This window comes from Bubalus kerabau, chromosome 12 (assembly GCF_029407905.1).
Source record: "Bubalus kerabau isolate K-KA32 ecotype Philippines breed swamp buffalo chromosome 12, PCC_UOA_SB_1v2, whole genome shotgun sequence".
Classification (NCBI taxonomy): Eukaryota; Metazoa; Chordata; class Mammalia; order Artiodactyla; family Bovidae; genus Bubalus; species Bubalus kerabau.
This window is the reverse complement of record NC_073635.1, coordinates 74,968,971-74,984,148: the sequence shown is the minus strand read 5'-3', so window position 1 is coordinate 74,984,148 and position 15,178 is coordinate 74,968,971. Positions and strand designations below refer to the sequence as shown.

Genomic DNA, 15,178 nt, shown 5'->3' with positions numbered 1-15,178 from the left:
GGTCTCTCAGACCTTCTGACTCCCATATCTACTGGTTTTCACATACTGTTCATCCCTGAGTAGCTTTTTCATCTTAACAAAAGATTCCAGTATTTCTTTCAAAACCTAAGCAAAATCATATTTGCAGTGTTTCTAAATCTTGCCTCTGTTAAAAAGTTGCAGTTTTCCATCAAGTAAATCACCAGCACTTATGCTATACCTTTAATATTTTTTGACTTATATTTTCCTTATTTTGGCATTGCTACTTTGAGATGTTAAAAAATGGCTAGGAGGTATACATGTCCTGTGGCGGATTCATTTTGATATTTGGCAAAACTAATACAGTTATGTAAAGTCTAAAAATAAAATAAAATTTAAAAAAAAATGACTAGGAGAATGACAAAGTTCATAAGAATATGTGGGAAAATTGCCAATTTGATTTTAATGTTCTTGAAGCAGAACTGATTAAATAATTACCCATCCTCTTTCCCCTCAATGCCTGGTCTGAGCAATAGCAGAAAGGGCCTCACTTGGCAGCCTGGAGGGAATAGAAACTCTCTAGTTCCCCCAGAACTCCTGAATCAGAATCTGCATTTTACTAAGTGGACCTTCCTGCAGCTACTGGTGGACTTTCCTGGGTGACATGATGCTGCAGAACCTGGGGGTCATTCTTTCATCTTCATGGCTGAGCACCTGGTAATTCACCTGGCATTATGACTGGGTTCTTTCACTTGCATGAGCCCATTTAATTCTGAAAATCATCCTCTAAAACAGGCATTCTTAGTCTCAGAAATATTGTCACATGCCTGCCAAAAGTGTCACTAAAAGACAGTTTCTCCATGTGTATTTCCTAAGTTTGAGATGGGAAAATTGAGGCCCAGCCTGTAATGCTGGTCTGGCCAAGGGTGAAAGCCTCCATTGACTCCACCTCCTGCCATGGGCACACCCTGTGCTTCCGGTGAGCCAAATGCCTTGTGGACAACAGCAGAGTCTCACATCCCAGCAGCAGAAAGGCAGCCCCTAACTGCTGCTCATTCATCATCTAGTTGTGACTTGATGTACAAGTCCTAGGGGAGGAAATCATTTCTGATAGAGGTCAGAAAAAGCAGGTAGAGGTCCCAGGCCTCACCTGCAGGCTGGCTTCCTAAAGCCCCAATCATAAAAGGAGTTTAAGGGCCTAGTTGAATTGCATGAATTCTGAGAAGGGATATAAAATCAATGATAAGAAGTGATCTTTTGTTGTCAGACAATATTTCTGGTTTCCTGCCTCCATCCCTCTGGTCTTCTTGGATGCTTAAGCATGAGTCTGTGTTGTCACACCTGATGCCCTGTGAAAGCTTATTACTTAAATAGTGAAGTCACAACATGGAAATGGCAGGGATACAAAATTTCCCAAAATGTGAGGTGCTATGAACCATCTTAAGGAAAAAAAGAAATTACAGAGAGGTTATAGTTATGTTTATTTTAAAAATATCGGTTACCAAGATTAATTTTGATAACTAAAGCAAGATTAGTGTAATAATTAGGATTAACTTCAGTATCTTGCAAGTGTTTGTTTACTGACTTAGGACTTGGAAAGGGTCTTAAATGGGTTGGATCTAAAAAAATGAGTCGCCAGTCCAGGTTCGATGCACGATACTGAATGCTTGGGGCTGGTGCACTGGGACGACCCAGAGGGATGGTACGGGGAGGGAGGAGGGAGGAGGGTTCAGGATGGGGAACACGTGTATGCCTGTGGTGGATTCATGTTGATATATGGCAAAACCAATACAATATTGTAAAGTTAAAAAATAAAATAAAAAAAAATGGAAGATGAGAAAGGGAAAAAAATAAAAATAAAAGGAGGGAACATTCTTAAATTCACCAATCTTTCCTGATATTGCCACAAGATTCCCGCCATTCTTTTAAAAATCAAGACTCAATTTCAGCTCCCCACCCGCTTCCATTTGGTGGTATTTGTACTTCTCTTTAGATAATATCCTGTTTTCTCTTCCTTTATCACTGACACTGGCTTATTTCATATGAATTGATAATCTATTAATAATAAATACATATACTTTTAAAACATTGCCTTGTTTCATTCATGAATTGCTTCTTATAAAGGGCTTGTCTGGGGAAATGAGTCATTTCTCATATCCTGTTGTTGCAGGAAGAATTTTAAATCGTTTCTCCAATGACACTGGGTACATGGATGACTTGCTGCCCCAGATATTTCAAGAGATCATCCAGGTAATATTAACAGTCGTATCAGAGTTCTCACAGGGAAAATCAAAGTGCTTGTTTCTCAAGGCCTTTTCATGGGGGCTGAGGTGGGCCTTTTGGCTTGGTGATATGTCTTATTATTTTAAGTAAAAGACCCTGTTTGTAAAAGAAAGATGAGGTTATGATTGGGAGGCTGTATTATCACGAGTAATACCTGGGGTAGAAATGGCTGCTACACAGTCACATCAAGGTTGGTCTGAAGCAGCGATGTACTAAGTAAGTGTTTCTCCCTCTGCCTTCCAGGTATCTGCTATGGATTCCAGACACCTGCCAGGGTTTATCTGGCTGTAAATGTCCACTAAGCACAGCCTTATTTCGTAGACCTCAAAATTTTAATATTAGTAGATTTTCATTTACTTTTATATTTTTAAACAAAATACTTTCTAATTTTATTGTAATTTTAAACTAGGTGCTATTTATATTTTCAAGTGTGTCATTGAGCTTCCAAACATTTATTGATTTTTCTAGCTACCTTTTGGTTACTGATTTCCAATTATATCCACGTAGGTTAGATTATGTTCTGTGTAATTTCTATCCCCTGAAATTTGTTGATTCTTGCTTTAGTACAGCATGTATGTAATTGAAAAAAATGTATTATATAGTTATTGATTGCAGTATTGTGAATTTCTTAATTAGGTTAACTTTGTTAATCATGTTTTCAAAATCTTCTTCATTCCTATTGATTTTTATCTGCTTGTTTTATCAGTTACTGAGGTGAGTTTGAATCTCCCACTATGAGTATTAAATTGTCTGTTTCACCTGAGTTCTATCAAATTTTCCTTTATATATTTCAAATCTATGTTATTAGGATTATATAAATTTAAATTTAAGAAAAAATACCTTCTGGATAAATTGACCCTGTATTCTTATGAAATATTCTCCTTTATTTCTAGGAATCCTTTCTAACTTTATGTTCTTAGTGGCATAGGTATATACTCCAGCTTTCTTTTGGTTAGTGTTTTTATGGGGTACCTTTTACAGCATTTCATTTCCACTTTTATGTGCTGTCATTTTTAAGACGTGCCTTTTAAAAGTAGCAAGTAGTTGGACTCCAGTCTTGAATCTTGTGATAAGCTTTAACCTTGACAAAAGATAGAAAGGAAGCTATTGATCAATAAGATACACTGAACATGAAGAAAGAAGTGTTCCACGTTTCCCTAATAATGCTTTCTGTTGTGCTGGTAACAAACTGAACAAAACCACAGCATTCCATTTGTCAGTGGAGTTAGCTGACTCTCACTTAAAGCGAATTGAAGGATACCCAGGTCCCAGAGCTGGTGCTGTTGTGAAAAGATCCAAGGCAGCCGAATGAGGGATGAGGAGTGTGATTAGTGTATCCCAGGGAAAGGCAGGTTTAGAGAAGCTTAGTGTTAGGGTTTGTATAGATCTCATCATAGAGAATCTGCCTGCCAATGCAGGAGATGTAAGAGACACAGGTTCTATCCCTTGGTAGGGAAGATCCCCTTGAGAAAGAAATGGCAACCTGCTCCAGTATTCTTGTCTGGAAAATCCCATGGACAGAGGATCCTGGGGGGCTACAGCTCATGGGGTCGCAAAGAGTTGCACATGACTGAGTGCACACACACACACACACACACATCATATAGATAAGACTTACCAATGTTCTGTAATGTTCCGATTTAACTGTTAACCGAGTTGGGTGAGGAAGCAGAGCTGATTTAGGAGGGATCTGGGGACCACAGCTGGTCTCTGAACCTCCTGAGATGTGCAGGGTACCACATCAGCATATATGCAGACTCAGTACTGACCCTAGGTTGGTATTAAGCTTAGGAGTTTACATTTAAAAGTCTTCCAAGTTTTTCCTTTCGCTTTTACTTACCCTGTAATTGAAGGGTAATAAATATTGTTTGATAGGAATTACATTTTCTTTTTCAGTCCTTTCAGAATTTTGTGTAGTCTGCTCAGGGTGTTACTACCTCCACAAGAATCTTGTGTTAGCCAGCAGCACATGTGATAGTCTATGTACTAGTCATTTCATTGAAAGTTTATATTTTTAATCTTATATGTTTCAGAATAAATAAATAGAAGAATCTCTTCTACACCTACATGAATAAACTGCTTATTGATAAAAAAAAAATAATTTAGTCATTTTTTCCCTTTGTAAATTGCAAGGAAATCTTGCATTGTTTTCTTACCAAGAAGTGAAACTCAATTTGTTCATTGCAAGTTATATCTTCTGTAAGATCAATAATAGTTTAAAGTGATCAAGATGATTTGTGCTTATCACAACTTGAAACAGAATTCTTAAGAGTCTGACAGCAAAATTAAAAGTTTTGAATTCTTTTGAGGTGTTGACAATCCTCATGATAGTTTTTTTTTTTTTTTTAATGTTATAAAAGTACCATCTACTGACTAAGTGGCTTTATGATTAAATACATATTTCATTTGTGCCTAATATGGATATGAGAGCAAGCAAGAGAGAATTCAAATGAATGGAGTAAACCAAAAGTATAGATGGCATATTTATTTGCATAAAATAAGTAGAATACATTTTTATTTGTGTTTATAGAAAACATGTTTTTTGGCAAAATCTTCACAGAGATTTTCACGACCAGAAACCCTTGGAATTTAGTTTAAAGTAATATGTGAGTAGATACCTAGGAATTCCTACAGGACTGTAAGCAATTTGGAAGTTAAATGCTAAGGAGGTAAACAGGGTCTTGTATTTCCAACTGTGCTTGTGAAAGGAATATGCTAAAAACGGCAGTGCTAGAATATACCATATGAATTCCTGGTGAAATTTAACTGCTTTTACCATGATGCAAATGAACATTTAAAATACTCAGCCTCATTTTGTGTACAGGGGATTTATGTATTGAATAAAATTTAGTAGGGTGTTCTGTTAGCATTTTTAAGATCTTTTAATGACCATTCCCTTCTGTGAGCTGAGTAGGCTGTCATTCCCTCATACCTGGAAATCTCAGACTGGTCCCCTTACCGGAGAGACCAGATACAATCACAGGAAACCCAAGAGAACTAGAAAATGCAGATGGAAGGAAATATATAACAAGGGAGTATAGTTAGATACTAATTTTTTAGATATCAATTTTTTTGTCTATATGGGAAACAGTATCAGGCAGAAATTAGAAGAACAGGCTTGAGGTTAGAATGACTGACTTATCTGACTTTGGACAAATTACTAAATGGCTCTAAGCATCAGTTTCTTGCTTTATAAGTGGAGGGGATGATCTTTCCTACTCAGATTTGATGTGAGAACAAAATTAAATAATGCCTGTGAAATACCTGAGAGCTGATACCCATGGCAAGCCTCATGAAATGTCATCCATTATTGGCATTTGGAAGGGTGGGGTAATAACTACCATTTCTTTGGTTGTCAGTTAGATCTAGAGAATTGAAAATGTTCAATTTTATGAGAAAATTTATCATGGGCACTACCAATGAGATTATGTCTTATTTTTCAAATTTTTTGATTGGGCAGATTTTTAAACAAAACCATGCACATTTTCCCCAAGCATTATTTTCTTTTCATTGTCTTTACTGCTTTTGTGCATACTTCATTAACAGTTCATGTAGATGCCAGTGTGGTTTGTCAGAAACAGCTGCTCACAGGACAGTATTCCTTCTGAGGATGAGAAGTGCTCATCAGACTTCCCTTCTTTAGGTGGTGGTTAACAGGGTCTCTACCTTACACATCCTGACAGTCAAACCAGGTTGCTAGACTGTACCAGGAAGGTGGACCTGGAGTGGGCACAGTTGAATTTCTTGGGATTCACTAGTGTATAAAATCTAGTTTTTGTATTTCCAGTGGTATCAATACACCAGTTCATGATGCATGAAATAGAAAATGTAAAAATTGATCTTCTCTTTGGAATATATTGAATAATCTGGTTTGATTTTGTTGGTTCAGAGGTCCACCAGATGTCTCCCATAAATGCTCAGCAGTTTCACAACAGTAAGGCTTAACCAAAAAAATGCAAAACTTTATAAACAGAAAGAAGATATGGAATAAGAAAAGAAACATCTAAAAAAATGTTTACTTGCTGCCATATTGCTCAGGTTATCAATCTTTGGAAGACCTAGAGTTGGGAAGAAAATGTAGAAAGGACAAAAATTGTAATAGGCATGAGGTTTACTGGTCATATTATTTTAAAAGTGCATCTTCAAACAAAATAGACCTCAGGTATGAATTTTACTATGACCAGAGAAAAACCACAGTCACTTTGGAACATATGACATCAATACCACATCAAGGAAAAATAGTACCTGTTCTGATGTGTCCTGGGATTCCAGGTGGCTCAGTGGTAAAGAATCTGCCTGTCAATGGAGGAGATTTGGGTTCAATCCCAGGATCCGGAAGATTCCCTGGAGGAGGAAATGGCAGCCCACTCCCGTATTCTTGCTGGGAAAATACCAGGGACAGAGGCACCTGGTGGGCTACAGTCCGTGGGTTCACAAAGAGAGTCAAGCATGACTGAGCACATATACATGCTAATATGTCCTTGGGTAGTATTAAGCTGTTCCAGTGGTTGAAATGAGTGGCCTCTTAGGCTCTAAATCCATGAGTTTCTTACCATTCTTTGGGCCCATAAATCTTTGAACACACCATCTCTCCTCCCCTGGATGCTGGCACCAGAGCATACTGCAGGGTGGTAATAATGGACTTACAGTTTTTATTTGTTTATGCATGATCTGGTAAGCACTCTATATATGTGATCTCATTTAACTCCCACCAGCATCCTTTTGTATTATTGGTATATCCCAGTTTTTATTAAGTTTGAGAGAATGTGTAGGATCTTACCCTCTCTGTTAATATTCATGAAGATTAGCCCCAAACTCTGTCTCAGCACAATACCAGACTAGTAGAATTTCTCCTACAGGTATAGGTTGTCATTCTCTGCAAACTAAGGAATTATTCTGAATTGCAAAAAGTCACCATGTACTCTCAAGTGATAGACTTCACCCAAGAATTTTCTGTAATTGTTCACACGGATTCACAAGCATTGGGTAGAATTCTCAAAATGGTGTGCTCCAAATGGGAAATAAGTTTATCAACATAATGATTTCCCCTTATGTCTTGAGGCAAAGGACTAGGTTACTTGCTTCTAGGTCAGCACATTTCTTGCTACAGACACACCATTGTCTCTGTGCCATGGTGTGACAGAGGAGCAGAAGCACTGGCTTTGAAGAGGTGGCCTTCAGATAGACCTGAAATCCAATCTGATGGGGGGAATTAATGTGTGTAGTTTAGATTAGACTCCTTGGAATTCCTGGGAATATAGAAGGAGGAAATGAGATTAATTTCAAGGAAGGGATGTTTGTTGTCTACCAGAATCTTCTGTTTCCTTCTTCAGAGTGTTGGCTTTTTGCTTAGATACTATTTTTGTCTTTTACCAACTTCTATAAAGAGTTTGAGACAGATGGTAATAAAAAATTCACATATATACATAGATACACATAAATGTAAACCAAGACATTGTATATATATATATTTTTTATAATATCTGATCCACTATGAGACTGGTTATAGTGAAAGTGAAGGTTACTCAGTGGTGTTCAACTCTTTGCCACCCCATGGAGTATACAGTCTATGCAGTTCTCCAGGCCAGAACACTGGAGTGGGTAGCCTTTCCCTTCTTCAAGGGATCTTCCCAACTCAGGGATAGAATCCAGGTCTCCCACATTGTGAGTGGATTCTTTATCAATTGAGCCACAAGGGAAGCCCAAGAATACTGGAGTGGGTAGCCTATTCCTTCTCCAGTGGATCTTCCCAACCCAGGAATTCAATCAGGGTCTCCTGCATTGCAGATTCTTTACCAACTGAGCTAGCAGGGAAGCCCATGGCTATAGTATGACCAGCAAGTAGAAATAAAATTCTTAAAGACAGCCTCTTTGAATTGCTTCCAAATTTAGGGACATGCAATCTGAAGGACCTCACCTAACTTGGGCACATCTGAGGGCATTAATAATGGCTCTGGAACAGGCACCCAAGGAAGAGGTATTGCCACAGCTCTTCATTTTAATCTTACCTCTGCTTCCTAGGTAATCTGCCAGGCTGGGTTAGTCATATTAATAAAAGGCCCTTAACTTGGGAGAATCAGGTTATTGAAACTGGTGAATATTGTCCAATCAAATGATATAAATCTGCTAAAAAAAAAAACTTATAATTTGGATGTTTCATAAATGATGTTTTAGCAAATTTTTTTTTTAACTGACAATCAGCAATGGCATGCCTAGTGACTTTACTTAAGATCAGAAGGAACTGGAAGGACCCCTCCCATGAGCATGAAGGGAGTAGTTAATCCAGTGGGTATATGAAATCATTCATCAGTAGGTCTACTAGGAGAGAGATCAGACAGGCCTACTTTTTGCCACTTAGGATTGGAATTTGTTCCTTTGAAATTCGATCCTCTTCACTCTGAGTTTTATATTGATACCATGGCAAAGATGGGGAGAAACAGGAAGAGCTCATGGGTCTCCATCCAGATAATACAAATTGGTTCTGCAGGGCTCCTGGACACAGAGTCACAGTTCTGGAAGTTTCCTCTTCTCTCCAGGGTCCTCCTGCCTATGGCTGTGGCTCTGGATTCCCATAGTACAAACTGCTCCTGTCTTTCTTCCTGACCTGCAGTAACTTCTAGGAAAATCTAGGACAATCACTTACCCTCCCAGACTCATGTTTCTTATCTCTAAAAGGAAATGAAGTCCTTGCTTTTCTCATTCACAAGATGGTTGTGAGGATCCTCAAAGAAAACTGATTAGGAAAAGCTATGAAATGATAACCTGAGTCTCTGTGATACAGACATCACCCTGGTAACCCATCCCTCAGAGATGCCCCCCAGGCCCAGCTGCCCTGGGTGACCAGGTGGGGAGGCTCTGGGCTGGTGAACACAGGATGTAGGTGCTGGTGCTGAGAAGACCCAGAATAATTAGTGTTAACTCAGACAAGCATCTTAACCCTCCCAGCCAGGCTCCTTTATGCTCAAAATTTCTGTCAACTCTCATTACTACCTGCAAATAATTTATGCCACTCTTTCTGTTTGTTAAAACCAGCTTGTGAAATTCAGTCATCAGTCTCTTGTTGGAATTCTCAAAAAAGTGTTCACATGTTCTTCCTCGTGTTTCTTCAGCACTCTGATTTGTACAGATCATTATGGATTTGTCTCCACCTGAGGTCATAAACTTAAGAGGCCTTGGCTCAGACTGTGTGAACCTCCATGTCCCCACAATTGACTGCACTTCCATAGCAGGCAGACACTGTGTTGGTTGCATTCCTGTTGCCAGAAACTATGTACCGTGATACTTTTCCTGATAAAGATGGATACTTAAATCAGCATCATCTAGTGTTTGGTTTCCATTCTTTTTGCCGTCTTTTTAGACCAAAGTCACTTCCCAAGATAAAATCACAGCATGGGATGAGATGATGATTAAGTGATTGTTCATAGACCTCTTAGCATGGTGTCTTCCATATAGTAGACAGTTGGTAAATGGCATCTGCTGTTGTTTCAAAGACATTGGCCTTTGAAACAGACATTTTACATACTTAGCATGATAGAAAGATGGCTATATGTTGGGGCAAGCTTAAATATATCATAAAAGCTCCTAACCTGGGCTCTCCAGCTTCCTGATTTATGCTTTGCAATCTCAATCAAGGTGCCTCAGTGTCTCCAACTGTAAAATGAGATAATATTATTACTCCATAGGACTATTATGAAGAGTAATGAGTTAATACATGTGCAGTATTGAAAGTTTGGCTCTATATACAATCAGTATTCAGTAAATATTAACTATGCATAGAAAATCAAGAAAGAGGAATTCCTACTTCCAAAGGTCAACTTTTGAATTTTTTACTGCTTTCCTGGACACTGAATTTGTAATGAACCATTTTTTTCATTTCAATTATATAGTTGAGGCTTCTGGCTTCCTCACCTGTGGTATCAGCTATCTCGCTCTCCAGGAACACCTACTGGCTCCTGACAGTTTAGGTTTCAAGTCTTACTCTCTCTGAGTCTCAAATATTCTCTCATCTGTTAAAAACAATAATGCTTTCTTCAAAGGGCTACTGAGTGTGTCAAAAGAGCTGATACCTATAAAGTTCTTATTAGAGTGTGTGACACATGCAATAAATATCATGAGGACCAACTATGACTTTATTTCTTTGGATGGAAGAGTATTCCTTGCCATTTCAATAAGATTTTCAAAGAAAGGAGTTGAATCCTAAAAAAAATAAAACTTTAAAGTTGATCTTTGAAAAGTATCCTTGATAAGGAGGCTTCTGTATCTATTTTCACTATTTCAGGCATTTCTTCTTGTGATTGGTGTGGTGGGAGTGATGGTGGCGGTGATTCCTTGGATTTTGATCCCCCTGATCCCCCTTGGCATCATTTTCTATGTTCTCTGGCAATATTTCTCAGAAACGTCACACGATGTGAAATGCCTGGAATGTGCAAGTGAGTACTGGACTGTAAGGTTGGGAGGGTAAGGCAGGATGGCTTCCATTTTTGTTGTAATTAATCAGACCTTTGAAATCCTGCAGTTTCTGTCTCCTGGAATTTCTTACTAAGTTAACATTTGGTGTGGAGTGTTATAGCCACTGTGAGTCAGTGTGACCCTTAAGGCAAATGGAGCTGGCAGCAGGTCAGCTGCACTTTATATTTTTGCTCAAGGAGGATGAATGTGAGCACATGAAAACAGGGACTGATACTGTCTTGTCCATGGCATACTTCCTAACAGAGCAGCCACTCAGTACACATTTTTCTAAAAACTAAAGTATTTCATCCCATTAGAACTGTGGCCCACGAGGCTCCTCTGTCCATGGAATTCTCCAAGCAAGAATACTGGAATGGGGTGCCACTCCTTTCTCTGGGGGATCATCCCAATCCAGGGATCAAACCCAGGTCTCCTGCATTGCAGGTAGATTCTTTACCATCTGAGTCACCAGAGAAGCCCTGTTAGAACAAATGCAAAAGGAAAACAGGAATTTTTCTTCCCCTGAAGTTTAAATGACAAGGAAAGGAAAAGATTAGGAAAAGGAAGTGTCAGGAAATATACTCATGTCAGAAATGATACATTTGAAAAATACATTATTTCACATACATAACAGATGGAAAGTAAGTTGCAGTTGTTGAATGTATTGAAAAGATAAGCCCTATTATTTTCAGGTTTGCTCTTTATCATCACCCGTATTTGGGGGAATGCCACACTGTTTGTGGTCCCCCCTCCCCAAAGCTATTCACAAAGATGCTGAAAACAAACCTCTTAGGAGGACACAGGAGGATAATCTGCACAGCATGCATTTAGTCTATTACTCCATTCAACTTTCTAGTTTATTTTTTTAAATTTTATTTTATTTTATACTTTACAAAATTGTATTAGTTTTGCCAAAGTTTAGAATGATGCGGAACACATTTTATGATTAATCATTCTATTCTACAGATAATCACAGAAGATGAAATAATTAAAAGCTTGTCTCATTAATGTGAAAACATACTTAATCAATATTAAAAGAAAAAAATCATATATATTTTTAAAAGGTGTAAGCCTTTTAAATAGACAAATAGCCAAAAAGGAAGGAAGGAAGATATTTGTATTGATATCAGAAACCTCAACCATAGATAGTTACTGCAAATGAATACTAATTTAACCTTCTAGAAACCAAGCCAAGAAGAGAAGCATATTGAGTCCATGGTTCTTAGAATCTACTATGTGGAAAAAAAAAAAATCTAAGTTCATCACGACAAAGGAGTTTTCGTGGCATTTGCGTATTTTGTTTTTAATAATAAATTCTTGAGGCATTTATCCCAAGTAATTGCATAATGGGTAATGGGTATCTGTTTCATAAAATCTATAGAAAAAAATTAAGACATCAGAGACCCAGCTAAACTTCTGTGAGGTCTGGTTTGCTGAGGTGTTTGAATCCATGAGTGTACTAGAGTCCAGGTATGTGTAACATTCTACCTGTGTGATTCAGTAGGATGGTGGGACCTGGGGAAGGAGAAGAGGAAGTGATGATTTCTGTCCAGTCTTCTGTGTAGAGAAGACTTCAGACGTTTTATGATTTGAAGCCACCCATGAAATGGAGTCAGTCACCAGTCTTGTTGCAAAGCAGGGCTCTGGTACATTCAAAGAGGGGTTATTCCAGAAGGAACACTTGAGAGAGATCTTTGCCTGGGGCAAGGGTCACTTTCTATCCATAGGGCAGTGGAGAGAAGGGCATCTCCTGAGGCTTTTTGCAAGAAGCAATTCAAGATTTTTTTCACTGTTTGACCTAGAGAGTCTGAGAACTTTGGCACAGTCCCTGTGGAATATTGGGATATTTTTGCACCCTGTTGTTCAGTTGCCAAGTCATGTCCAACTCTTCGCGACCCCACGGACTGCAGCACACCAGTCCTTCTTGTCCCTTTCCATCTTCTGGAGTTTGCCCAAGTTCATGTCCATTTAATCAGTGATACCATCCAACCGTCTCATCCTCTGTCACCCTCTTCTCCTTCTGCCTTCAATCTTCCCAACATCAGGGTCTTTTCCAATGAGTCGGCTCATCACATCAGGTGGGCACAGTATTGGAGCTTCAGCTTCAGCATCAGTGCTTCCAATGACTATTCAGGATTGATTTCCCTTAGATTGAGTGGTTTCATCTCCTTGCTGTCCAAGGGACTCTCAAGAGTCTTCTCTGACTCCTGGAAAAACCATAACCTTGACTATATGGACCTTTGTAGGCAAAGTGGTATCTTTGCTTTTGAATACAATATCTATATTCTTCATAGCTTTCCTTCCAAGAAGCAGCTGTCTTCTAATTTCATGGCTCCAGTCACCATCCACAGTGATTTTAGAGCCCAAGAAGAGGAAATCTGCTTCCAGTTTTCCCCCTCCTATTTGCCATGAAGTAATGTGACTGGATGCCATGATCTTAATCTTTTTAATATAGAGTTTTAAGTCAGTTTTTTCACTCTCTTCTTTCATCTTCATCAAGAGGCTCTTTAGTTCCTCTTTGCTTTCTGCCACTAGAGTGGTATCACCTGCATATTTAAGGTTGTTGATATTTCTCCCCACAGTCTTGTTTCCAGCTTGTAAGTCATCCAGTCTGGCATTTTGCATGATGTACTCTCCATATAAGATAAATAAACAGGGTGACAATAAACCACTTTGTCATTCTCCTTTCTCAATTTTGAACCAATGAGTTGTTCCATATGAGTTTCTAACTGTTGCTTCTTAACCCACACACAAGTTTATCAAGAGACAAGTAAAATATTCTGGTTTTCCCATCTCTTCAGGAGTTTTCTACAGTTTGTTATGACCCACACAGTCAAAGGGTTTAGTGTAGTCAAGGAAACAGATGTAGATGTTTTTCTGGAATTCCCAAAGGATATTGGCAATTTGATCTCGGGTTCCTCTGTCTTTTCTAAACTCAGGTTGTACATCTGGAATTTCCTGGTTCATGTACTGCTGAAGCCTAGCTTGAAGGATTTTGAGCATAACCCTGCTAGCATGAGAGATGAGTGCAATTGTCAGTAGTTTGAGAATTATTTAGTACTGCCCTTCTTGGGAATTGGAATGAAGATTGACATTTTCCAGTCCTGTGGCCACTGCTGGGTTTTCCAAATTTGCTGGCATATTGAGTGCAGCACTTTAATAGCATCATACTTTAGGATTTTAAATAGCTCTGCTGTAATTCCATCACCTCCAGTAGTTTGTTGGCAGCAGTGCTTCCTAAGGCCTACTTGACTTCACACTCCAGAATGTCTGACTCTGGGTGAATGACCACACCATCTTGGTTATTCAAGTCATTAAGATCTTTTTTGTACAGTTCTGTATATTCTTGCCATCTCTTCTTTACCTCTTCTGCTTCTATTATGTCTTTACCATTTCCATCCTTTATTGTGCCCATCTTTGCATGCAGTCTTCCTTTGATAGTGCCAATTTTCTTGAAGAGATCACTAGTCTTTCCCTTTCTGCTGTTTTCCTCTATTTCTTTTAATTGTTCATTGAAGAAGACCCTCTTGTCTCTCTTGCTATTCTCTGGAAGTACTCTGCACTCAGTTGAGTGAAACTTTCCCTTTACCCCTTGCTTTTAGCTTCTCTTTTTTCCTCAGCTATTTGTAAAGCCTCTTCAGACAACCACTCTGCCTTTTTGCATTTCTTTTTCTTTGGAGTAGTTTTGTTCACTGCCTCCTGTACAATATTATGAATCTCTGTCTATAGTTCTTCATGCACTCTGTTTACTAGATCTACTCCCTTGAATCTATTTGTTATTTTTATTCAGGTTGTATATGAATTGCCTAGTGGTTTACCCACTTTCTTTAGTTTAAGCCTGAATTTTGCCTCAAGGAGCTGATGATCTGAGCCAGAGTCAGCTCCAGATCTTGTTTTTGTTGATTGTATAGAATTTCTTCATCTTTGGCTACAAGAATATAATCAATCTGATTTCGGTATTGATCATCTGGTGATGTCCATGTGTAGAGTCGTCTCTTGTGTTGTGGAAGAGGATATTTGCTATTAGTGCATTCTCTTGGTTGCATTCTGTTAGCCTTTGCCCTGCTTCATTTTGTATTCCAAGGCCAAACTTGCCTGTTAGTCCAGATATCGCTTGACTTCCTACCTTTGTATTCCAATCCCCTATGATGAATAGGGCATCTTTTTTGGTGTTTGTTCTAGGATGTCTCGTAGGTCTTCATAGAATTGATCAACTTCAGCTTCTTCAGCAATGATGTTTGGGGCATAGATTTGGATTACTGTGATGCTGAATGGTTTGCCTTGGAAAGGAACTGAGATCATTCTGTTATTTTTGAGATTGCACCCAAGTACTGCATTTTGGACTCTTCTGTTGAGTATGGGGGCTACTCTATTTCTTCTATTGGATTCTTGCACACAGAAGTAGATATAATGGTCGTCTGAATTAAATTCACCCATTCATGTCCATTTTAGTTCACTGAGTCCTAAGATTTTGATGTTTACTCTTACC

General features: G+C 38.6%; 1 protein-coding gene across 1 annotated transcript in view; it reads left to right on the top strand.

The window, feature by feature from the left end:
* The window catches only part of LOC129624177 (ATP-binding cassette sub-family C member 4-like), a 164,348-nt gene that overhangs the window by 96,357 nt on the left and 52,813 nt on the right, over nt 1–15,178 (top strand). Inside the window, exons 20-21 of the mRNA XM_055541873.1 lie at nt 2,129–2,208; nt 10,520–10,670. Of these exons, the coding sequence (XP_055397848.1) occupies nt 2,129–2,208; nt 10,520–10,670 (231 nt within the window). The remainder of the gene's footprint in view (nt 1–2,128; nt 2,209–10,519; nt 10,671–15,178) is intronic.